At 56.4% G+C, this 25,469-nt stretch overlaps 1 protein-coding gene across 2 annotated transcripts in view; it reads left to right on the forward strand.

The window, feature by feature from the left end:
• Positions 1-25,469, forward strand: part of PIK3R3 (phosphoinositide-3-kinase regulatory subunit 3) — a 78,643-nt gene continuing 53,174 nt past the window's right edge. The window contains exons 1-6 of one of the 2 annotated variants that reach the window (XM_013129533.3): positions 1-331; positions 4,206-4,301; positions 4,540-4,617; positions 12,576-12,707; positions 15,816-16,017; positions 16,410-16,495. In XM_013129533.3, the coding sequence (XP_012984987.2) occupies positions 1-331; positions 4,206-4,301; positions 4,540-4,617; positions 12,576-12,707; positions 15,816-16,017; positions 16,410-16,495 (925 nt within the window). The remainder of the gene's footprint in view (positions 332-4,205; positions 4,302-4,539; positions 4,618-12,575; positions 12,708-15,815; positions 16,018-16,409; positions 16,496-25,469) is intronic. The other variant, XM_013129534.3, reaches the window with a different exon arrangement.

A 25,469-nucleotide genomic window follows, 5' to 3' on the forward strand; every position in this document is an offset into this window, starting at 1 on the left:
ATGGCCTCCTCGGACGGGCTGCAGTACCGGGCGCTCTACGAGTACCAGAAGGACCGGGAGGAGGACCTGGCGCTGTGCCCCGGGGATGTGCTGACGGTCAGCAGGGCCGGGCTGCTCAGCAGCCCCAACTACAAGGACGGGGACGAGCGCAGCCCCCAGGGTTGGCTCCACGGCCTCAACGAGCGCACCAAAGAGCGTGGAGACTTCCCCGGCACCTACGTGGAGTACCTGGGTCCCACGCGCATCGTCACCTCCAACACCAAGGCCAGGCCACGGCCCTTGCCCCCACCACCCGCTGGGACCTCTGCACCCTGGGGTGAGTGCTGGGGGAGCAGGAAGGTGGGATCCTATGGGTGGGTGCTCAATGCAAGATGGTGAGGGTGGCCTGGAGCCCGGGTGGGTGATGGCATTTGGTGGGGATCCCTCGGGATGGGGATCCAGCCGCAGAAGGAGGAGCTGCCCTGGGGATTATCTGCCCTGGTGCATTGAGGCAGCTGTAGAAGGGGCAGGGGGTACCCTGGGTATCGCTACCCCCTGCAGACAAACACACTGCAGGGATTGCTCCTCACCAGTATCCCAGGCTGGCTGTGTTCAAAGGGGTCTGTGTCTAGGGGAGCACAGGAGAAGATGCAGGAGCCTTTTGGCCCCCCAGCAAGGAGCAGAAAGCCCCGTGGTGGCCTTCGGGAATCTCTTTTCCCAACTGCTCTTCTCCCCATCACTGCGGCACCTGAATCCGGCTGCTCTCAGTGCCCGGGCAAGCGCTGGCCCCCAGCCAGCTCCTGGCCTCATTGTCACTGTGTGCACGCTGGGACAGGGGATGATCTCAGCAAGCAGTGGGGCTGGTTCTTGGGGGGTTTCTCCATCCCTGGGGGCTGCAGCGCAGTGCTGGGAAGGGGGGAAATTCAGCAGGGCCCTTCTGGCATAGGGACCTCTGGGCATTTCTCTGCTGGGATCTTGCAGCCAGCTCTGCCCTCACCACTCACCGCAGCCAAGTGCGCTGGGGCTGGGAGGAATTTCACAGCAGTTGCATAATGTACCCGAGCTAAAAACCAACTGAACCCCCCCTCCCAGTTACACAGATCCATGGTGCTTTCCTTCTCTGGGATGTGATGGAGGAGAAATGGCGCCGTGTGCATCTGGAGCTTGGGAGAGCAGCATCACCTTCAGACACAGCTACCCCGAACCTGCCCAGCTCATGGTCTGGTGCCTCAGACACACTCCTCAACCAGACTGGGATCAAGGCACAGATGTGTAACTGGAGAGGCTTACCACTGATGCTGGCTATGCATCGGAGGTACCTTGGACCAGGGTTTAGAGGAGCATCCACTGATGAGGAGTCTATCTCCCTCCAAAATATGGTTTAAGGCCCCTTTGCCACTGTGATTCAAAAGGGTGAAGACCACTTCACCCCTGAGCTGAGCACAGCAGGACTCAGTGGCATGGGGCAGCTCCTTCCCTGACACCCTCCATCACCACAGGTGGGGCTGCCATGTGGGTCCGGCAGTTTGGACCCGTCCAACAGCACAAGGAATATGCTGGGACCCCTCTGCATCCCCTCACTGCAACATGGGTGTTCCTCCGTGACCGATGCTCTGAGTGCACCAAGGCAGCCACGGTCCCAGCAGTGCTGCTGAGGATCAGTGAGCAGCTATGTGCTGCCTTTGCAGGAGGGAGCAGGCCACATTTTGGGGGTGCTTACCCTGGCAAACAAGGGTTTGAGCCCCCTTTCCAGTCAAGCTCACTGGTGTGTGAGGAACCCCTTGCCCCTGGCTGTTTTGCATGCAGAATCCTAACAAACTTGGTGCTGCAGGGTGGAGAACTCAGGTCAGGCAGGAGCAGACCCAAGGGCTCCATATCCCCATTTGCCAAGGAGAAGCTTGAAGCCACCTTCTTACTACCATCCCTGCTGCCCATCACCATTGCGTCATGCCTGCCCCATGCAGACTGTGGTAATGGGCTCCTCCCCAAGGAGCTGTGAGATGTACCCAGGGGTGTTCGATGCCCCACAGATGGAGGCACAATCTCAGCAGCAAAGCACAGCCTGGCCCATGTATAAGGTGCAGGCTGCATGTGCCTGGGGCCAGGATTACCCCTTAAAAGTGTAAAACTGAGATTTATCTTTTCCCCTTTTTATCAATAGGAAAACTCCACCAGAGCCAGGGTTTGGGGCAGATTGGGGAGGCTGCTGCCATCTGCAGGACATGCTCTGGCCACGGCCTTGTGTCCGGCCCCGCTGTCCAGGGTGTGCAGACATCCTAGCAGGGGACACTCGTGGCCCACGACCGCATCTTTCTGCAGCAGCAAAGCAGCGTGCACCGTTTTATGTCTGTTTAAACCCAAACCTCCTGCCTGGTGAGGTTTCCCTTAGAGTAAAAACCTCAGTGTCCTCTTGACAGAAAAGGGATTTTTAAATAGTATTGGAAAATTCTTCCCATGTTTTTTCCCATTCCCAGATGGAGGTTTTGAGGGATGTGGTTCTTTTGGCCACCCCAAATGGTTATCCTTCTGCAACAGCAATGTGCTGCCTTGCATGCCCTCACTGCCCACCAAGCCCCTGTGCCACCCAGTGACCCTGAGAAGGATGAAGCTATGGGGTGAACCCTGAATGGGAGAGAGACCCTGCATCACCCAGGGGTGCCCTGGAGCCAGGGCTGTCTCTGCAAGGAGGAATGGTCTTTATTTGCATTAAATAACATCCTAGAATGGTCTCTGCAGTGGGTCCAAGTCCCAGGGGCCTTCCAAGGGGTTCAGATGTTTTGCTGCTGCCTGATTGTCCTGGGTGGCATCACCTCCACTTCACCCAGGGTTGGAGAAACTGGTGCATCAGGATGCTGTGTTCCAGCCTGGCACTCTGCAGGGACAGGATGGGCGAAAGCTCCAGCGTGAGCCTGGGACCGTTCCTGCTGTTAATAGTAAGGAGAAACAGACATTTTTTGCAGTCAGCACCTTTTCCCTCTCAGCTTGGAGGCCAAAGTCCAGTTTTCCCTAATTAAAAATCCACCCATACAATGAGGACATTTTCCATGGGTTCCCAACCACACACTTTGCTTTAAAACCTGAAATCTTCCCTCTTCCCACCCAAGGCGTTCACACATCCCCACTGGGCAGCAGAGGGGACCCTCTTGCTAGGCTTGCATCAGCCACTGGTCAGCAAGGTTTGCATCCCTCCCTGCTCTCCAGGTGACACCAGGGCATCACCATGGCAAAGACCAGAGCCTGAATCCATTGCAGCCAGGTTGTGTTTTTGCAAAAGGTTGAAGGCTATGTTTTTTTTGTCCAAAGTCCCTTTTTTTCTTTGCCTTTTTCATTCCTTAAATTGTTATGGGTTTCTTGGCTTCACACATGAGCTCCCTGCCTTCTGCCCCATAGCAAAAGCCAAAGATGGAATGAACTTAACAAGGGAGTTGGCTGCTCTGGAGTGTGTGTTGCTGGGGGAAAAGCTCATATTCAGGCTTTATTTAATTAGTTATAGGGGGTTTTATATATTTCCAGCTGAACAGACCCACTTGCCACATAAAACAGGGAAAGGGCTCTTGGCACATCAGCATTTCCAGATGCCGTCCGTACCCCGGCGGTTGCACGCAGCTCTGATGTGCTGCAGCCAATGGCAGCCCCTGCCAGTTCTTCCCTGCCTGCTGCCTTCCTGGGGGGCTCAGGACCTGTAAGGAAGAGGGGGGGAGGTTCAATCCAGCACTGCACTGAAAGGGTATAACCTGCACAGGAAGGGTTTGTCAGCTGGGGTGATAGGGCTTGTGATTAACCCTGTTGTAGACACCAGAGAATCCAAGTGGGTGAGTGCTGCAGGGAGCCTTGTCTGTGATGGGTATGGGTCTGGCCCCTCAGCCCCTGCCTGGTGGCACTAAGGGCTGTGGGTGATGAGAGGGGCAGCCTCGGTGCCATAGGAGGAGGGGTGGGGAAGGGGTTTTGGCCATGCTCAGGGTGGGATGTTCCCCATGGGAAGGGCATGGGTTATAGCAGATCTCTGCATCTCAGCAAGCAGCTCAGCCCCCAGCAGTGACTCTTACTGCAAAAAGAGGATAGAATAAGGGAGAAGTTCTCCAAAATTGGACACACATGAGCCCAAGTGTTGGTTGTGGCTGTGCCAAAGCAGCAGCTTGATCTTGTCCTGGTGCAGCTGAGGAAAGAGGCTGGAATTCCTGCAAGCAGGAGTTTCCAAGCCCCTTCTCCACATCTTTCCATCACAGGGCTCCCTGGGCAGGCAGATCTCACTGAGCACCCCACTCTCCCGGAGCAGGCACTGCCAACTGTGGCCAGGCTCATCGAGGCACTGGAAAAACAAGGTATGGGCAGCCATGGTGTCCTTCCATGGCTCGTATATGGGTGCACACACTCAGCCACCCACTCTGTCCATGTTCGGAGATGCCTCAAGGGCATCACTAAAGCCAAACCTCTCCCCACACACCCGGTACCCTGGGCAGGGCAAGGGAGGGGGTGGTATGCGTCCCTGCCCTCTTCCATTGTGTTGGAGGGGAGGATGCGGGGCTCAGGACTGACCCCTATATCCTGGCTGCTCCTCAGGTCTCGACAGCGAGGTGCTCTACAGACCCGGCCCCAGCTCGTTGGGGGATGCTGAGCTGAAGCAAGCTCTTCTGATGGGTAAGTCCCAGAGCCACATCATTCCCCATATCCCAGGAGAGAAGAGGGTTTGGGGGTGCTGTTACCAGACCATGAAACCAGGCACAGCAGGGATGAATTACTGCCTCCAGCCTTCTTACGGCTCTGTAAGGTCCTGTCTCCATGCAAGCTCCCTCAATTCCCCCAACACCCCAGTGTGATGCTGCCAAGAGGGATGCAGGTGTGCGGCTGGGGCACTTCACTAGAATCTCTATTATTTATTTAGGGAGAAAAAGATCTTGTTTTGCAAACCTGTAGGGTTCCTGCTTGCAAAAGAGGGCAGAGAGAAAGCCTCTTGTGGGTGAGAAAAAGGGAAGAAAAAACTTGTATTTTAGGAGAACGGGCACGAACAGGATGGGGAGCAGGGAAAACCCACTTCCCACCGCTGCTGGCATGGCACAGGGGTGCTGGGGACGTGACGGATCCGGTGTGCCGCTCCAATCTGGGCTGGGGGGGTGGGGGGGGGGGCTGCGTCCAGCATCTCCCTCCTCCGGACCGTGGTGCCCGGAGGGCGGCACTGTGGCTCCAGGCACGGCCCGGTTGTGCCACCGCGTTCCCCCCGCCTGCCCTTGGGAGCCGGGCTCGGCTCGGCTCGGTTCGGCTCGGGGGGGGCCGACCGATGGCTCTGCCAGCGCCGGGAGCCGGCGACAGCCGGGCCGTGTTGCTGGGGAGAAGGGCTGTGATGAAATCGCTATATTAAGCAGCATGACCTCATCGCTTCCCCGCGCACCGGGAGACGAGTCCCCGCCGGGCCCGGGCTGCGGAGAACGCAGGGATGCAGGGGAAGAGGTGCTGCGGATCGCAGCGCTGCTCGCCCGGGGGTGATGTGGGGCACGGTGCACCCCACACCCGCTCTTCCCCCCTTGCAGAAGCCGCTGCTGCGGTGTGGGGAAGGCAGGGGAAGGGGTGTCCTTGAGCACAGCAGAGTCCCCCGGCCCGGATTTGCCGGCTGAGGAGGTGAAGGCATCCGCAGAGCAATCCCCGCGGTCTCGGCTGCCCTGAGCACTGGTGCCCAGGCTGGGCAGGGGCAGTGACAACAGCACGGGGAGGATGCTTTGCTTTCCGAGCACGCAGGAGTTACAGATCCTCTGCTCATCCCGCAGCATCCCAAGCAAGCACAAGGCTCCCCGGCAGCCCCACAGCACTCACTATCGAAATCCTCCTGCCCAGCCTTGGGAGAGAACCCCAGCCCAGGGGCAAAATCCACCGGCTTTGCCAGAGCCTGGGCTGGAGCGGCAGGGTCCATCCAGGTTTTCATCTCCCACTGCAGGACACAGCACCGGGCAGGGAATTGCCGTCACGGTTTTCAAACCATTTGAAAGCTTGGTAAATCCCCAACAGGCCAGAGTGACCTGATGCTCCCAAGTCCCCCATCTCCCCTAGGACCTAAATAAGCTCTTTTGTTATCAGGGGGCTGCCCTGCGTGCTCAGGAACACTGAAGCTGGGCAAAGCCCAAGCTCCCCAGAGCTGGCTGGAGGGGGTAGGACATGTCACGCATTTGCTACCTCAGCTAAAGATGCTCAGCCCTCCCAGAGGGATGATCTGCAAATAGGATAGGGATGATGTTCCTAATAGGGCCAAGAATCCCGGCAGAGCACAGGCTTGGCAGCCTGCATCCCCATAGCCTCCTGCAGACCAGAGACTCAGTGGTGCTGCCCCTGGTCTCTACTGGTCTGGGGAGGACAGGAGAGCATCTCTCAGGAGAGCACCAAGGGCCACACAAGCACTTGCATTGCATTTGGTGAAGTAAAACTTCTCTGCCAAAAAATGGGAGTTTGTATGCCCCGTGCGTGAGATGGCAGAAGTGAGGGTTGTGTTCCTCTTCCTCCTGCATTCCTGATGATCCATCCCTGCAGCACCCCATCTGTCCCAGCCCTCCTGCGAAAGTCAAGCTCCATCTTAGGGAACAAGGAAAAATCAGAGCCGGGGCTGGCAGTGGCTGGAGCTGAACTGTGTCTCGGCTGAGGGGAAAACCAGGATCCCACTGGGGGTTTCAGCTTCCCTGCAAATACCCAAATCACGCTGGTGTTTGGCAGAGGTGGCAAGAAAAGTGCTAGAGAGTGCAAGGAAGAAAGAGCAGGGGCTGTAAGAATTTGGGTGTTGTTTTTCTATCCCCTAAACCTTAAGTTGCAGGTGAAAACAGGGTGTTTTCCACACTGAAAGAGCATCTGAACTTCTGGTGGGGAGGAGGAGGTTTCTCTGGGGACAAGGAGCCATGCAGGTCAGAGTGATCCTGGTTGTCCTGGGGATTGTGTCCCTGGGGCTGAGTTTTGCTTATCAAACCTTTCACCATCCCTGGCCCTTCCAGATTCCCTACCCATGGGGGTAAGCCTGACGGGGCAGCCCCCAAGCTGAACATCCCCCAGGCTTTGGGATGAAGGTTTTCCATCCTTATGGGGCTGCAGCATCATTGGGCACAGTGGATTTGGATGCATGGCTCCATGTGGCTCTACAGCCTGGGCTGAGCCTGTCTCTTTCCCAGTGACAGTGACATCTTGCAGGATGGTGGCTACAGCCTGTGCACCAAACTTGATATTTCTGTGATGGATGATGCAAGAAAATATATTTATAGGTGAAAAATCAGGAAAGCAAAGACAGAGCTGATCGATAATGGGGGGTCTGTGAACCAAGATGCCACCAGAGCCAGTGGGTGCAGCAGGGACTGAAGGGTGGATGGGCTCACAGCCAGCTTAGGCTGGCTCCAGAGGGGAATGACTTGGTTTAGGACACTCGGCACTCAGTTCAGACCCTCACATCCCGAGAGGAGCACGGGGCTGAACACGGGAGCCAGCATCACGTGGTGGCTCTTGAAAGGGACTTAACGAAAAGCCGCAGCCCCATGGGGGCCGGAGGGGACTCACCAAAGCACTGCAGGGGATGAGGCAGGCAGGAGCCCTGGTGCAGCTGCAGGGATGGGGCTATGGGCAGCAGAGAGAGAGGAGAGCACATCTTTGAATGGCAGCGGCAGTGCAGCACTCATCCTGGCTGCACCCAGTGCTGCCCGCAGTGCCAGGCTGCTTCACGGCTGTGGGCATCTCTGTGCCCATCGTGTGAGGGCTACATGGTAACCCCAAAGGTTTCCAGCCCCCAGCACTCCTGCTGTCCCCTGTGTGCGGTTCAGGGGCTGTTTGGAGCACAAGGGATGAGGCAAATCACCCGGTGCTTGCAGAGAGAGGTTTATGAGCACCTCCGGTGCCCAGGGGTGATGTCTACTCACTCCATGCTTGCTCAGGGTCCTGCCTGTACCCCTCTCCCCCTGAAATGTGCCAAGCAGCCTTCTTCTCAAGGCTGACATTGAGCTTGGGAGCTTCTCTGGCTGGTGGGTGCTGGAGCCCGTTGGAGCACAGAGATCCAAGCTGGGGGAGGCTTGGCATGGGGCTGGCTGCACAGTCCTGCAGGTAGTGTCTGGCAGTGCTCATGCTGGGTAGGGACGGTCTGCATCCCCATCCCTCCTCTGTGGTGGCGTTAGGGCACAGAGACCCTCCAGAGTGTCCCACCTTCACGGCTCCTTGGGTGCTCTGTTGGCTCAGATGGGGCTGAACCCATTCGGTTTGGTGACAAAGCACCGAAACCTCCCACGTTTTGGATAATGGATGCCCTGATCCAGACTCTGGGGTCCAGCTGCAAGCGTGAATAGTGGGACCCTTCCCCGTATGCACAGGCAGCACTATGGTAAGCCTCCACTGTTGTCAGGGCCGGTCAGGAGCTGCCTGCATCCCTGGGTGCTGGGGCGAATCCGGCAGCAGCGCGAGGCGGATTGGAGCCGGTGTCTCCAGGCGTGCCGTGCCTGCGCTGCCATCCTGCGCGCTTTGATCCGGGCCCCGGCGCAGAGCAGTCTGCCTGGAGACACGCTCACATGCCCGGGAATTAGGTCAGGTCTCGGTGGGGATTAGCGAGTGGTGGTGGGCCCCGGAGCTTCACCGGGGCTGCTGCTGGGCAGAAAGGGCTGGGATGGAGTGAAGAGCAACCACACAGTGCTCCCCCCATCATCACAGCGTAGATACCCAGAGAGGGAGCGTATCCCCATCCTTGGGATGCCAGAGGGGGTGTGAGGCCCCCAGGGGCTCTGCTTTCCCCTGGCCAGGCTATTAACCCCACCACAATGACTTTACTGCCGAACACAAGGCGCCCCGGTGCCTGCCGCACTGCTTTTTATTTATACCTGCAGTGGAAATAAACCCCGTGTCATCAGAGCCTGGCGAGAGGCATGAGCTCATCTCTTATATTTGGTGGTGATGAAAGAAGGGTAAATAAACAGCAGCAGACACACATCCCTGCCAAACCCAGCGGGGTGAACGGGGGGTGAGATTTTGCCATCCCTTCCCGTAGCTGCTGGGAAACTGAGGAAGGGAACTGGCTTTGGGAAGCTGAGGCAGGGGAAGGCAGCCTCACTGGGCACCCTCGGAAGGGGATTGCAGCACCCCTGCCCCAGCTGAGTGCAAGTCAGGGGTGAAACCCAGCTGGAAAGGTGTTTGGAGCTGCCAGGAGCTGCTGTGCATGGGCAGGGGATGTGGATGTCCTGGCGGTGCCCAGTCCTCAGCACAAGGTACCAGCAGGCTGGCTGAAGGATGTTACAGTGATACTGAATCCTAGCTGGGGAGACAGCCCCCGGTTTGGTGCACAGTGTCCCAGTAAACCCACACTGTGAGATGCCCAGGAGCCTCAAATGCTTGGCCAGGTCCAGGGGAAGTACAGGTCCTTGTGCAGGTAGCATCCATGCTGAGGGGAAGGTATAGATAGCCCCAAGGACCAGACAACAAGGACATCCGTGCAGCATCAGCTGACAATTAAACCTAAAAGGTCTGGAAAGGGTATTTAAGTCAGTATTTGAGTCAGCTCCAGATATGGGTCTGGCATCCAGGTGGGAAAAGGCTGGGAGCACCCACTGATTTTCCTTCTGGGCTGGTGGTCATCATGTGCACCCTTTCCCCAGTCCCAAATTTATTCCTGCTTTTCATCCCCCGTGTGATGTGGATGCTCTCCACTGGTCCCCAGCTGCTTGCTTGCTCTGCTGGCAGGTGAACAAGCAGGTTGTGGGCTTGAGAAGTTTAGTAAGGGGATGAGGTTGGGCTTTTGGGGTGTCTTCCTTCTATTTGTGCCATGCAGATGGAATCCCTCCATCATTCCCTTGGGGAAGAGATCAGAACATCTGGAGAGCAGCGGGAGAGCATTGACTCATCCTGCAGCATCATTAACTTCTTATAGCTGGTTATCATCTCCCTCTGATAAGGGGAGAGCAGCATCCATGGGGTCAGGCCGGCATAATTGGCTGGGAAGGCTCCAGGATTAACCCTTCCCCAGATGCTGGCTGAACCTTCCCAAGCTGCTGGGCCACAGCCTGTGCTGGGAAGCAGATTGGAGCACCCCAACTGTGCTTTCAGCCTAATGGGGAGCCCAGCTCACCACAGCAGCCCCAGAAGAAGCTGGAGCAGGAGGATGCCACTCCAGGAGGATGGGAGCAATGAGCTAATGGCTATTTCTAGCCAAGGTGCCTAGGAAAACAGTACCATCAGCAATCAGTCCCTGTCTCCCTATGGTCTCCCCATCACATCTCTCTCTGGATGTAAAGATGTTTTTGAGTCTTGCTTTGAAACTGGCTGAGCCTTCCCTTTGAACTCCCCCCCCAAAGCCCATGCCTAATGATGCAAATGAGCTAATTAGGCCGTGGTGGAGCCCAGGGCTGATTGCCTGGGGCCAGTGCCCAGCAGCGGGCCCTTCCCTGTGCAGAAACAGCTTGCGGCTGCTCTTCCCAGTCCACGCCAGCCTCCTTAAGGCAAGTGACAGATCCCCACAGAATCCTCCATGTCAGGCAGGGCAGAGCAGCCAGGCTTGCCCTGGGTGAGAAGGAGTTTGGGGTTTGCACCTTGCTGATGGGAGCAGCTCTCTTCAAAGCAGCTGCTTGCCCAAGCAATGAGATGCTGAGACCCCATCCAGCATCATCACTGGGTTTCAGCCATACACTGAAGGGTTTCAGCCCAAAACAAGGGTTGGAGCATCCTGTGGGATCCCCGACCCTGCTCTTCTTCCCCTGCCCAGCCAGAGCCAACCTGCCAGCTCACTTTTCCAGGGCATGTGCAAGCAAAAAAAAAAAATAATGGCCCATAAATCCCAATAGAAATAACCCTTTCAGCCAGTTGAAAAGGTCCAGAAGCAGGTCTGACTGGGAGATGGGAGCATCTGCATAGACCAGAGTGGGGCCAGGCTGCAGCAGGCAAGCACTGCCACAGCCCTGCCCAGCTTGAGGATGCTGGGGGCAGAGTGGTCCATGGGGTGATGCTGTGACAATGCGGGATGCCAGAAAGGCATCATCCACTTTTGCCTCGGGTCATGTTTGACCACTCTGTATAGCTGCCGCCCCAGCACAGTGGCATCTGTCTCGGGCACAGCTCCCAGCAAGCTGGGTGCTTGCTCCTGGAAATGAGGTAGCGTCTCCAATGGCTGGGTTAAAGGCTTCGCTTCGGTCATTGGTCAATCTGTTTTCTCTCTGGTCTCCAAGCCAAATGGCAGGCGCTGGCCATAAGGGACCCACCATGGCTTCTTGTCCCTGAGCAGACAGAGGAGGTGGCAGGCAGGCTCCAGGGCTGCCTGGTCCATGGTGGAGATGCCCTATGGAGCATGGATCGAGGCCAAGGTGCCCAAAATCAGCCTTTGCTGTGAGCTGGGGAGCTGCTCCCCGCCCCAGCCCAGCCCAGCCCGACATACCCTAGGAAACAGCATTTCCCTGCTCTTTGGGGTTTATCACCCCAGAAGGGAGCACAGCCACATGTGGTTGCAGACTCAAGACAGAGCATCTCGGGGGATGGCACCAACTTCAGTAAAGCTGAATCTGGGGGTGAAGATACAAAGAGAGGAGGGGAAGGGGGCCTCAGAGCAGGGCAAGCCAAACGTCTCAATCACAACACACGCAGCCATTTGGGGCCTGACACTTCATCATCAAGAAAGTGCAAAATGTGTTCTTTTTTCAATATTCTAACTCAGAAGAAGTGAGAAATTTGGTTTCCCCAAATGAACCGTTTCAAACAATCCCAAATATCTTGGGCTTTCTGTTTTCCCACCAATCCCCCCAAGATTTCTCCTATGAGGAGAATTTCAAAACATTGCATATGACTCCAGTTCGAATCAAAGCCAGATTTTGAAACCTCCAGATCTCTGCAAAAGGGACCATCACCCTCCAGGCAGCCACCCCTGGCCCGACCAGGCTGAGAGACCTCCAAGACAAACGCATGAGGCAATACCAAAGGATGCTGAAAGGGCTCTTCCCCCTGGACCCTGGTGAAGCAATGCCCTCATTCCACCCCAGCCATGGCGCTCAGACGGATGCATCCCACTCTTTGCCTCCTGCTGGACCACGGGACATGTCTGCTTGGAGTACTGACTCTGTCCCTAGCCCAGGTCCCTGTTCCCTGAAGCATCCTTCACCAGGGCAGCTGCCTTTCAGAGCTGGGATAATAGATGTTGGTTGGGCATTTTGGCCTTGCAGAAGGTGATGTGGGCCTTTAGCAACATGCATTGCCTGGGGAGCATAACCCTGGTACATGGATGCATTTTCCAGGAAGTTCCTCCAGGGCTGGGCTTGGCACATGGTGCCTGGTCCTGATGGCCAGAGGGTGCCTTAGGGCAGCTGTTCAGACCATCCTATGGGTGCTATCCTTCAGTGGGACCATGGTGGGATGGCAAAAGCACCTTGTATATAGTTGGATGTATAGCTCACACAAAATGGAGATGCTGCCTCATGCTTTCCATAATCACATGGAACTCAGGGCCTATGGAAACTGGGACAAGAACATTTGCTGGGGGTGCTGGCAGTGAAATTACGGGCTGCCCTTCCTGGGAAAGGTGGGAATGGGTGGAGAAATCAGCACCCATGTCCAGAGGAAAGCTTGCAGGGATGGAAGGAGCAGCACCATGGGCTAAGGGCTCCTGCTGTGTCTCCCTGCAGATGCCTCAGCTGTGGACATGGACCTGTATGAGGCTCAGACACTGGCAGAGGCCCTGAAGTGGTACCTCCAGGAGCTCCCATCACCCCTGATCCCTCCAGCTCTCTACAGCGACTTGATCCACATGGCTCAAGGTAAGCACAGCCGGGCTCACCCTGTGCCTGCAATGTTTGTGTGGCTGAAGATGCTTTGTGAAGCAGCTTTCCCAATGCACCTCCAGGATGGCTCCTCACCCCATCCCCTGCTTGATGCTGCACTAAGGACAATGGGAGCATCCCCTCTGCCGGAGCAGCACAGTGGCTTTCAGGAGCAAGGGGAGCCCTGCAGTCAGCTTCTCCCCCAGTGCAGGATGGTGCAGTGCCAGGAGCAGGAGGTGCTGCCTGCCCAGCCGGCGGCTGCCAGGGCTGGGTGATGCTGGCCCCAGAAGAAAGCGTTATTATAATAGTTTGGCTCCGCTTCCCGGGAATTTTTTGCTGTAATCTCGTTAACTCTTGGCTTTATATGGGCATAGAAAATTCCCTGCTTTTTCAGCTTAGCACTGTCAGGAAGTGCCTGTAGGTCCCCAGCCTCTGTGTAAATGTAGCAGACTGACAAGGGTTTGGGTTTATTTCACTATATATTTTCAAATCAGCAGGCAGGGCTGGTACCCACACCAGCAGAGTCCATGCTCCATCCCAGCAGGGAGCCTGGACCACAACCAATTTCAAATGCATCCTCACAGAGCTGCTCAGCATCTTCCTGTCCGCGGCCCTGTGGGCATCACCAAGCAAACACACAGCCCTTGCCCACCACATTAGCTTGGACCTGAACCCCTTGCCACCTTCAAACTAGCTCTCATCGTTGGTCACTGCAGTAACCTCCATCCCCATGTACCACCTAGATCATATTCTTGGCTGCCTTAAGAGGCCAGGCATGGCCTTTTCCTACTGTGTCCTGGTGGGAAAAGGTCACAGGCTCTTTATGGCCTCCAGTGTGGCAGGAGGGATACATGGAAAAGCAAAGGGATAACTCACACCCTGTTCTCCCTGCCCTGGGCAGAGACACAGAGCCAGGAGAAATACTCCTGGGGCCGGTGGCACTGAGAAGCTGCCTTCTCCTCACCAGTCAAGAGGAGAAATCAAAGGCTGCCTCCCTTCCAAGGATAAAAACGCAATTAGGAAGCAATTAGCTGGGTTGCCTCGTTAAGTGACTTCAAAGGGAAGCGCCTTTCCCTGCAGCCTGTGCTGGAGTGCAAGGAATGGGTGCAGGGGGAGGAGGAGGGGGCAGAACAGAGGCGAAACTAATGGGGATTTCTGTGGGGCTTTAGGGAGAAAATAGAAGCACGAATCTGTCAGGAGATGGTGCTGGGGGCTGGCAGCCTGCCCTGCAGCCAGGCTCCTCCTGCCCTGCTCCAGGCTGCGAGCTGACCACCTGCAAAAGGAGATGGAAAACATCCCCACATTCCCCATTTGGATGTGGGCTGTCCCCCCACAGCATCCCCAGGGTACAAAAAGCAGCCAGTTGGGGTAGAGGTGGCCTGAAGCAAAGTCAAACATCCCATAGGAGCTGCTTGTTGGATATGGAGGCACACAAGCACCCCATCACCATCCCAGCTGGGTTGCAGACCTGCTTTGAAGGGGAATCACAACCCCCTTCAGACCTGGTGCACCCCGGCCTCAGGGATGGATGCCGGGAGCTGGCTGGGCATCAGCCAAGCCTCAGCCCTGGTGCAAAGAGCCTTGAGGAGCTGAGTCAGCCCCAGCTTTGAAGCCAGCTGAGGGCAATGCAGCCCTGGGGACCTCCCTGTCCCCCGCAGATGAAAGGACCAGGCCAAGGCAGGGATGGAGGATGGAGCTGCAGAGCAGCTGCTTCCCATGCCCAGGGCAGGACCGCGGTCCCAGGCCACTGAGCTCACAGCTCACAAGACAGGGGAGCCCCAGCCAAGGCTGTCAGAGGGCACTGGGAATGTGGGGGGATGCTGGTGGGAACACTGCAGGGCTGATGGCTGCTCGGGGCAGCTGGGACAGAGGTTCTGGCAGCACCTCTGTGGTGTGCAACACCATTAGGTGCCTGCTTTTATTCACATGGGCAATTCAAGAGTCAGCCCTCCCTGCTGCTGCATCTCGGGATGTGAGACCACATTGGGAGGGATGCAGGGGCTGCTGTCAGCCCAAATGTAGCTTTTTCCCCCCTAAAACCTCTTTTGCCTCCCAGTTTGCTTTTACTGCAGGGGAGGGCTGAGCCTTTGAATCTGGCAGATCTTCCAGCTGGTGCCTATTTCCCCACCTCTGCTTTGCTCTGCCTTTCCCATGGCTTTGCTCTGCACCAGGTCAGGGTTTTTGCTGTTCTCTGTTCTTTTGTTTTGCTTCTCTGGAGCAGCAGTGAGGGATGCTTAGGTTCGGCCCCTGCCAGGTGAGCAGCTTAGCTCCCTATGCTCCCTCCTTGGCTATGCTGAGAGAGAGAATGTGCTGAAGTCACCCTCCACTGACCTGGAGTGCTGTCAGTGGGTAAATGGGGCTGGCAGCCCACAGCAAGAAGTGGCTGATACCCTCAGGGCATCACCTGTATGGGCCCTTCAGTCCCTGTGGTACCCATGTGTCTCACAGCCTGTCTGTAGGGAAAGATGGGCTGTGAAACATAGTTATGGTTTTGAGGGGAGAGGTTGAGGTCAGGTTTTTGGGGAGCTGAAACATGTCACATCATGGAACTGTTGGAGCAGGTCCAGAGGAGGCCACGAGGATGATCAGGGGACTGGAGCACCTCCTGTATGAAGACAGGCTGAGAAAGTTGGGGCTGTTCAGCCTGGAGAAGAGAAGGCTGCATGGAGACCTCATAGCAGCCTTCCAGGGTCTGAAGGAGGCCTACAGGGATGCTGGAGAGGGACTCTTCATTAGGGACTGTAGTGATAGGACAAGGGGTAACAGGTTCAAACTTAAACAGGGGAAATTCAGGTTAGATCTAAGGAAGAAATTCTTTACTGTGAGGGTGGTGAGGCACTGGAATGGGTTGCCCAGGGAGGTTGTGAATGCTCCATCCCTGGCAGTGTTCAAGGCCAGGTTGGACAGAGCCTTGGGTGATATGGTTTAGTGTGAGGTGTCCCTGCCCATGGCAGGGGGGTTGGAACTGGATGATCTTACGGTCCTTTCCAACCCTAACTATTCTATGATCCTATGTACCGGTAGGCACCAGTCTCCCATGAGAGGCAAGAGGATGCCCCAACCTCCCGACCTGACCTTTCTCCTTCTGTTTCCCCTCCACTGCAGAGACCCCGGGCCTGGAGGAGTGTGGCCAGCAAGCCAGAGCCCTGCTGGCCCCCCCGGCGCTGCCGCAGCCCCAGGCACTGCTCCTGCGTCAGCTCCTCTGCCACTTCTGCCACCTCTGCCAGGGCACGCAGCGGAGCCGCCCCTCGCCCCGGCTCCTCGGGGAGCAGTTTGGGGAGCTGCTCCTTCGCCCCGCGGCAGGCAGGTGAGGTGCCCCTCCATGCATGGGATGGGATGGATGAGGGAAGGGTGCCCATAGCCGGGCACCAAACCAAGCTGGTCTTGCTTGGTGAGAGCCCATCAGAGGTTCAGCCCTGGGTTTTCCAAAGGGGGAGGCCAGAGCTGTGAGCCCCCATCTCTGACGTGTGATGCTCTGCGATAGAACGGTTAAGGTTGGAAAGGACCCTAAGCCATCACACCCCTTCTTTGCACAGTGACCAGGCCTGATGGCACACATGGGACTGGGATGTGCAGCATTGCTCCAGTCCCACAGGAGGTCCATGGGGGTGGCTTTCTCCTGTCCCAGGGGTGTGGGGGTCTCCAGTGGGGCTGAGCTGCTGCCACCCTCACAGATCCACCACTTTCTTCTCCCCACAGCACTGAGGCAGGCCCTGAGCTCCATGCAAGGATCCTTGAGTCCCTCATCATGGCCAGCGAGGCAGCAGAGGTACCAGCAGCCCCTGGTAAGAGATGCATCAGCAGGAGTGAATTCTGGGGAGGTGATGGCAACAGATCTGTTCTGGTGGCCAATGCAGTGACAGGAAGGTGTTCACCATCTCTGCAGTGGTGCTGTGCCATTTCCCTTCCTCCTTTTTCCTCGGAGATACTGGTTTTGGGCATTTCTTTGCAGCCCTCTGAAGGTTTGCAGCTATCTCCTTGCTTAATGTCAATATTGCTGCTCTTTGGTCTCAGTGTGGTACAAAAGCAGGTCCCAGTGCCCCATTCCAGGGGCTCGGTAGGTGCGGATGCTCTCATGTGCTGTGTGGTTTGTTTCAGTGAGCAGGGATCTGGCTGCAGTCTGGGAGGAAGAGCATACCAACACAGCCATAAAATGGCAGGATGGTGCTTGCTGCAGGATCAAATCAGGGTTTGGGATTTTTGACTTGCGTCTGGTTTTCATGTGTGCAGAACAGTACTGTGTCCATTGACATGCTGCTGCTTCCCCATGGGGCATCCCCAAGGAGGGGATGAGGATGGGTCCTTGTTCCTCACCTCTTCCTGCATGAGAAAGGAGCCAGGGCTGTGTGTTCTGTTGCAGATGTTAATGATTCCATGCAGCCATCCCCTTGCTGCACTGCAGCTCTACCCCTGTTATTACCAACACCAGAGTTTGCTCCAGCACCTTTTCTGCCCTGGTGGTTGAAGTTCCAGCTTTCTGCTGGCCACCTTCTTCTGCCATGTTCCTCTTGCTTGGTGACATCTCATGTCCCATCAGTGTCCAAAACCACAGCACATGCCCCTTGTGCCCTCTGCAGCACCCCAAGGATGGGAGGCAAGTGGTCCATTTAGGCAGGGATGGAGGATAGGGTAGGGAGGGTGCTCAGTAGAGCACAAACCAGAGACCTTGAGGACCACAGAGATCATCCCTGTGGGATCCCATCTCTAGGCAGCCACTGAGATCTGCCTGTGTCTCTGCACCAGCTGCCCAGAACCCTGGGAGGCAAAACTACTTCCAGCCCTCCTGCTCAGAGATATGTCAGCGCTGGCCCCAGTGAAGCCTGTCTGTCTGTGATGTATCTGGGTCCCTGTCATCACCCTGCCTCCCTGAGGGGTGGCCAGGCCAGGCAGGATTACAACTCTTAATATTCCTCATAAATCAGCCCTTTCAGACCTGTCATCTTATTTATTGCTCTCCCACGAGTTTGTCAAGATCCATATGCCTCTTCCACCCGCTGATCCAGATGTTGGGCAGCTGCAGCCTGGCAGTCCCTGGGGTCACTGCTGCCATCACTAGACCCTGCGCTGTCACCTATTGTCACCACCCCAAACTGAGCAGAGGGGTTGGGGAGCATCCTGTGGTCCTTGTCCCCTTTCTGGGTCAAAATCTCCCCTATTGGGCACCCCACAAGTGCAGGGCAGGGCACAGAGCACTTGGACCTGCTGTTTTACCGTGGGACTTTGGACAAGTCGTGCCACCTCCCTTCTCTTCATACCTCAAAGCAGGGATATTATTACTTGGCTGTCATCACATTAGGATGTTGGGAAGCTTAATTAAATGCCTGCAAAGCGTTTCTGAGAGCTGTGGATGAAAGGGGGCTATATATAAAGCGCAAAGAATTATTATTAGCGGTGGGGTCGGTGCCCTGGCCCTGCTCCCATCACCCTGGCCTCGCTCCCTTGCGTCCCGGCACCGTGATTATTTCTGTGCGTGTGTGGAGTTGTGGCTTTATAATTATACATGTAAAATAGCTATAAATACCCTGCAATAACACACATGGCGGGTGTGTGCACATGGCACAGGAATAGGAGTCGGGAGCTGACACGGAGGAAACCGTGGTGTGACCTCATTCTGACTCATACCTTGTGGGAGAGGGCAGATGGGGGGTTTAGGGGGCTTCTTGGGGGCTGCAGAGACAGTGGCCACTGTGGCAGTGAGGGTCATGCTTTGGGTGATGTCCGAAGCTGGCTGCTAACCTCAGGGAGGCTCCTGCAGGGTTGGGGTCTCACCTCTCCCATGGGTCCTGGGGCTGATGGTGAAGAGTTGGATGTGAAATCAACCAGGAAGAGAGATATAAATCATGAAATCTGGTTCCTGTAGGGGCTTCCTAGTGGGAATTTGCTGTTGTTGAGTTTGTGGCATCCCTTGTCCTCTTGGGGGGGTCTCTGCAGCTGCCCATGTTCAGGCTGTGAAAAGGAATGGCATGGGATGGGGCTGTGATGGCTCCTGAATGCTCGTCCTAGTGACAATGGGACACAGCATTGTGGTCATGCTGGGGGCATCGGTTTGCACAGGTCCCTTGCACTGGTTTGCATGGGGCAATGCCATGAATCCCTGGCAAAGTTGGGATGAAGCCTGGGGCCGACAGACCACATCCGGACCACCTTGCTGTGCTCTCCAGCAAGCCCCTGGTTCTGGGGCACAGGAACATCCCACAGCCCTGTGGGGACCTGGGGGGGACACACTGGCCACAGCAGGACCCCAGAGCTGGGGGAGGCTGTTTTCCAAGCGGGATGAGGGGGCAGGGGAAGGTGAAGGGAAGAAGTGATGCAAATACCAGCTCAGCTGAAGGAAGATGACTTCATCTCCTTTTCCTCTCCTGATGCTATTTATAGGCACTTTAATTTACTCCCCTTTGCTTTATTATCTCTCCAGCAAGCCGTTAGCCCTCAGACAGCAGGATGCCTTTACTCACCATGCAGCATAGAAACCTAGAACAAAAAACCCCACAACCAGCATCCCACCAGGAAACCCCCACAAAGTGGGGGCAGGATGCAGGGAAAGGCATCAGAGAGCTGGGGGCAGGAGCATCACTGTCCTGCAGCATGGGTTTCTGGAGAAAATTAGAGGATTTTGGCTCCTTTTGGGGAAAAGAATGAGAATTTAGAAATTGGGATGCCCCCTTCTCCTTCAGAGCAGTGGATGGAGGGGACAGGACCAGCAGTGCTGGGTTCCCCTACTCACTCCAGGATGGGTACCACTGCTTTGCTGAGCCCTATGGAGGAAGGCACCTCCTGCTCCCCTGGATCCCCGCTTTACATAGGGCAGTGGTATAATTCCAGCAGGTGGGAATCAGGCTCCAGCACCCAGCCAAGCACCTTGCGAACGCCTTCCCAAAGAGCAGGTTTGGCAGCCCCTTGCCATGGGGAAACTGAGGCATAACCTCCCCATGGAGTCACTCTTCCAGTAGCTCCAAAATCAAGCCCCATGCAGGGTCAGTCCCTAGATGCCTAGCATTGAGAGAGCACCCTACACCCCAGTACTCCACAGGGATGGAGGCCACAGCGTTGTGACAGTGTTGATGATGGGTGACAACCCATGCCATCTCATGAGCACTTCCCAGCCTGAGCCTTAAACAGGCATCTCTGTGATAGCATCACCACCGCACACAGCTGCACTGTTAAACCAAATTAGAAGTATCTGGCTTTGAAGCCTTTAATTAACTTTGGGCCTAATTGCTTTCTTCTGAATCCAAGGGAAAAGCCCATCTCTTGCTCTCCCTGTTTCGTGTGTCACGGTGGAGGTTGCAGCCTTGGATGTGCAGGGCACCTGGAGCGGTCAGACACGGGATGCTGGGGGCCATATCTAGGCGCTGCCATGCCTGCATGGGAGCATCCCCCTGCTTGGTCTGACACATCGGGTCCTCTGGTACACCAGGATGCCTCTGGTTTGCATTACCCCTTGGTGTTTCATTGCTGACAGGGAGCCGATGGGTGTTAAAAACAGCCAGGGAAGAAACCCAATCAAACCCCACTCACTGTGTGAAGGGCAGCATGGGGAGGCTGTGATCCCCTGTGCCTGGTTCTGCCCCCTCTAATCTGCAAATAACACAGAGAAAACAAGTTGACACTGAGGAAGGGGGGTTGGAAGGGTGAAGGAAAGAGAGCCAGAGCCAGAGACACGACATCAGGAGAGCAGCTAAAAATAACAGATCCCCGAAGGCACAGGAAGGAGCATGACAGAGATCTGCACTCCTCCCATCCCAGAAGATGGACTTGCACCTCCCCAGCTGCTCTGGCCATGATGCAGCCCAGCCCGGTGGTGAATCCAGACAAGGAAAAGCCTCCAGGACAGGCAGCAGAGCAGAGCAGGGAGCAATGCTCCCACCCGCAGCAGAGGATGGGGTCCCCCAAGCACCCCAGCTGGGAGGCAGCTGCTGCCTGACCCACTTGCAGGCAGTGGGATGCTTCTGGAGACCCAGGGGTGATGCCTCACGGCTAATTTTAGCCTGTGTTCAATTAATCATGGAGTGGGAGGTATCACTGGTTTGGGCTGAGGAGCCAGGAGTAACCCTGTGCCGCATTCCCCTTCTCCAGCCAGCTTTAAGGGGCAGTCCCTGGAAGGAAGTCCCATGGCAGCCTAGGGACAAAGGAGCAGGAGGCTTCTCTCAGCATCTCCTCATGTCTCAGTTTCCCCTCCTGCCTGGCAGAGGTGGTTTTGCCAATGGGGTTTCTTGGGTTGATGACTGCTTTGAGCAGACATTCTCCCAGGGCTCCAGGGATCTGGGATACCTCCCTATGGCTAGGAATGGAGACATCCAGCAAAGGGATGTTTCAGCCACATGCCCCAGTGGCAGCCCCTTTTTTCCTGGGTGTCACCAGCTTTGGCCCCTTCCCATCCCCAAGCTGTCCATGTTGGGCATGCCCAGGCCAGGGCAAAGCTGGAACAGGAGCAACTGCATTGCTTGGAGATGAGGAAGGACCCTGGCAATGCCATAGGGATTCAGGGTGACAATCCCGTGGTCCCTTCTCTCCCCATAGCAATCACAGTCCTGCTCCACTGGTCCCAGTGTTGAAAGCATGGCACAGTCCAGCCCTCCCTGTGATAGCGGGAATAGCTCCTGACGGAAACACAGCTCGGCTGGGATTGAAACCCTTTTCCTCCCTGCACTGCATGGCCAGGGCTGATAACAGGCTGGATAACCCCTAGCATTGTGTGTGCCGCCAGTCCATGACCCGCCAGGAGTTTCACTGCTGGAGAGGAAGCGCTGCCGCTCGGCCGGCTGGGATTCGGAGGGAACATTTCTGTGCACTGGTGATGGGATGTTGGGGGGGTTCTGCTGTCTGGGCAGCCTTCCCTTCTTTCTGCATGGGAAGTTTTGGGATGACTCCATCAGATCCTCACTGGTGCAAGCCCTGGCTGCTGTGACAGGATGCACCAGCCAGATCTCTGCTCTGTGTGTGGCCATGAAAGCTGCTGTCCCAGAAACCCTGGAGGTCCAGGGAGGCTGTCTGGCCCTTTGGTTTTGCAGGGCTCTCCTGATGGGGCTTTGCAGCTGGGATGCCCCTTTCTGCTCCAGAGGGCAGATTCCAGAGCTTGGGATGGCTGAGCAAGCCCTCCCCATGCTGGATGGAGCCACCAGCTTTGCTGTCACAACCCAGCCAAACTGCAGGAGCATGTGTGCCAGCACACGTGTCCTCCCAGCTCCTGCCCTCAGTCACTGTCTGGGATGGAGTCACTCTTCCTGCCGCAGTGACCCTGGCTAAACACCACCAGTGGCTTCCCAAAAGGAGAAGGGAGGGTGACAAAACGCCAGTCACACCACTGGCTGCAGCAGGTTTTCCAGCCTGGCACCAAAGCCAGGAGCATCCTTAGGTGTGCAGTGGCATTTCTGTCCCCTGCAGCCTGCCTGAGAGCGGATGGGCAGCAGCATGACACCTTGCTGCCCTTTTAGTCAGGAGGTGCTGGAAAAGGAAAATGCTGCCATGGGAAATTCCATGCTGAAGCAGGTGGGCTAAAGGGGAGCTGATCCCTCCATGATCCCACCAGCACCCCTGGACCCTGCATCCCTTGAGAACATCCCGGCTCTGCTCTGAAGGGGTGGGAGGGGGCAGGCTGCCCGCACACACATGAGCAGCTCTGGGGAAAGGCAGGATCTGTGCTTCCAGGAGGGGAAGCGAGTCATGGGAGGACAGCAGGGCTGAGTGTGGGACCGGGGTGAGTGTGGCTGCTGTCCGGGAGGTCAGGCAGGAACACTCTCACAGGCCTTGCCTGGCTTTACAATCTATTAACGTCACTTTGCCGCTCCGGTCTAGAGCTGCACAGGCAGCAGGAATGTTCGGGCACGGCTCGGATCAGAGCAGGATTTCAATTACAGTAATCAAAGGTGACACAGATAAGAAACCCCTGGTCTATGAAGCTGCGACAGCTGTCCTCTGGCTCAAACCAGCACCCATCCAGAGCGGCTCCATCAAAATCACTGAAGTGCTACCAGGGTAAAATTGGATTGCGAATCTATTTTCATCTGCTAGGCTGGAAAATGGTTTCCCTGTGTTCCCTGGGGAAGAAAGACACCTTTTCAAGGGAGCAGCGAGGGAGGAAGGTGCCAGGCATGGAAGACATTGTCCCCAGCAAAGGCACTGATGGCTGCTTGTGGGTGATGGGGGCAGCAGGAGGAACAGCAGGAATGCTGGAGCATTGTAATTGTGCCTCCTGCTTTCCCCTCTCTCTGCCTGGTCCCATGGGGATGCTTGTGGCTGAAGCAGGGATGCACTCAGCTTGGTGACAGGGTCCCCGAAGGGATGGTCCCTCTAAGCCCCACCATGGCCAGAGTATCCCAGGCTGAAGAAAGCCTGGGGAGAGCATCAGGATGTTGGAGGGAGAGAAAAGCCCTGTCTCATCCTTGCAAGTGCCTGACTTGGTCCTGCTGGGAAGTGCCACAGGTACACTTTGAGTGAGTCATCTACTGACTGGGCCAGCAGAATCCATATGGGAGCATGGGGTGAACATGCCTGGAATGTGCCCACCCTTCCCACCGGCTGGGAAAGCCCAGGGAAAGCTGCCTCCTGCTGCTGCCTCTGCCATCACTTGAGTCTGTCCCTGGCTGTCATGGTCAAACCCCAACACTGCTTTTGTCTCTCAAGTCCAGGGTTGAAATCTTTTGGATGCACACTGATGCACCAGCTGAGCTCCCCTACCTGTTTCTTCCTACCCCTTTACCCCTTTGGGCTCCCACCCCACCTCCTCAGCACTACCCCATGGACCCGTGAGTGACCACCACCACCATGGTCTCGCTGGACCCTGGATGCAGCCCATCCATGGGGACACCCCTGGGTCCTGTGCACAAGGGGCCCTTTTTGCCCTGCCCCAGCTCAGCAGGAGGCAGCCAAAACACAGTGGCTCTTTCTGTGCCCACTGGCCCCGCTCCAGCCTGGCTGAGCATCAACCACCGGCCACGGCGTGTCCCCCCCTTGGGGAGCATGAGCCCTGTGCCGAACAGTGGGGGTTTGTGTGGGGTGGCGGGGCTGAATGCAGGTCTGTGTGGCCAGGGAGGGAAGCGAGCTGCTTGCCTCATCTGTTTACCTGGAAGTGGAGCTCGTGGCCAGGCCCGGCTGCCGAGCTGCGGGCGCTTTCATGCCGGAGCTAACAGGATGGGGAGTGCCGCTCTGCACCCGTTCCTGAGCTGCCTGCGGGATGCGGGCTGGGACATGGTGCTGCTTCTCTCCCTCTATGTGCTCGCATGGTGCTGGACTCTCTTGCTTGCTGCAGTGGGAAACACAGAGCCTAGGGGGGGATGTGGGGATGAGGATGGGTGACGGGTTCAAACTTAAACAAGGGAAGTTCAGGTTAGAAGAAGTTCTTTACTGTGAGGGTGGTGAGGCACTGGAATGGGTTGCCCAGAGGAATGGTAAATGCTCCATTTCTGGCACTGTTTAAGTCCAGGTTGGAGAGAGCCTTGGGTGACATGGTTTAGTGTGAGGTGTCCCTGCCCATGGCAGGGGGTTGGAACTGGATGATCTTAAGGTCCTTTCCAACCCTAACTATTCTGTGATTCTATGGGGTCCGGGCCATCAGAGGTGGGTGGTACTGCTGGTTATCCTCTGCCCTGCACCATCACTATGCCCCAGGGCTCTTACAATGTGCATCCCCCTGTGCCCCCATGCCAGCTGTGTCCCCATCCTGGCTGCATGTCCCCACACTGTCCATGGGTCTCCATTGCTTGTGTTGTGCCCCTGGACTGGCAGGGTCCATCCTGGCTGCCTGTCCCCATACTGTCAGCAGTGCTCTTGGGTGAGCCAGGGAGGTAAGGGGACGATAGCATCTTCATCAGCATCTGGATGCACAGGGATTAATGAAGCTGGTTCACTGTCTCCAGGGTTCAGGTTGCCTTATCTGTGTATATCTGTTCCTACCCAGCTGCTGCTGGAGCTGCTGCTGATGCCACACAGTTAATCCCAGAAGGTGCCAGACACAGCAGGGATCACTGCCATGACCTGCTCCTGCCCCAGGCCAGCTGATGCTGGAGATAACCAGACCCTAGGGCAGCAGTGCAAGGAGTTTGGGGTTCTTGGTCTCCGTCAGTACTACACACAGGGTTGGGAGGCAGGCACTGGCATTGCCTCTTATCCTGACCTCAGGGCTTGGTGACCTTCCAGTTCTCCCAGCAAAGGTGTGTCTGCCCAGGTCACCTCCATTCATTCTTCATCTGAAGAAGTCACTGCCTTATGGCCAGGGTTTAGGAACTGGGAGCTTTGGGAGCTCATGGCCATGCTTTGTGGTCACTGAGCAGATTTCTCCACGTTTTGGATACTTCTGGTATCTGGGGAAGAGTGCAGTTGGTGAAGGAGCTGGAGTACCCACAGAGGCTGGCATCTCAACAAGCATCTTAGCACTGTGTTGTCCCCTGGAGACATGGGGCTGTGCCCAGACCACTCAACCTCATGCAGCATCCTTGCTGAGCATCCTCGCTGAGCATCCTCGCTCTTATCAAGTACCCAGGGGTCCTGGCTGCCTGTCCCCAGTGCTGTCAGCAGTGTCCTCTCACTAGCCTCTAGAACCCCTAATTTCTCTATCCCAATTTAGTCCTCCATGCCCTAGGAGGAGTATCCAGGGCTGTGCTTCGGCACCATCCCAAATTTCCGACCTGGCGCGCACAGTGCCATGGCAGCACCTTTATTTTTCCAGCTGCTTCCCTGTTTTCTTTGCAATCGGGCTCTTTCGCTGGGTGATGGCAATCACGGGGCTTATTTGAGGAGGGCTTAGCATGCTGCTCACAGTGT

The sequence above is a fragment of the Melopsittacus undulatus genome, chromosome 6 (assembly GCF_012275295.1).
Source record: "Melopsittacus undulatus isolate bMelUnd1 chromosome 6, bMelUnd1.mat.Z, whole genome shotgun sequence".
Classification (NCBI taxonomy): Eukaryota; Metazoa; Chordata; class Aves; order Psittaciformes; family Psittaculidae; genus Melopsittacus; species Melopsittacus undulatus.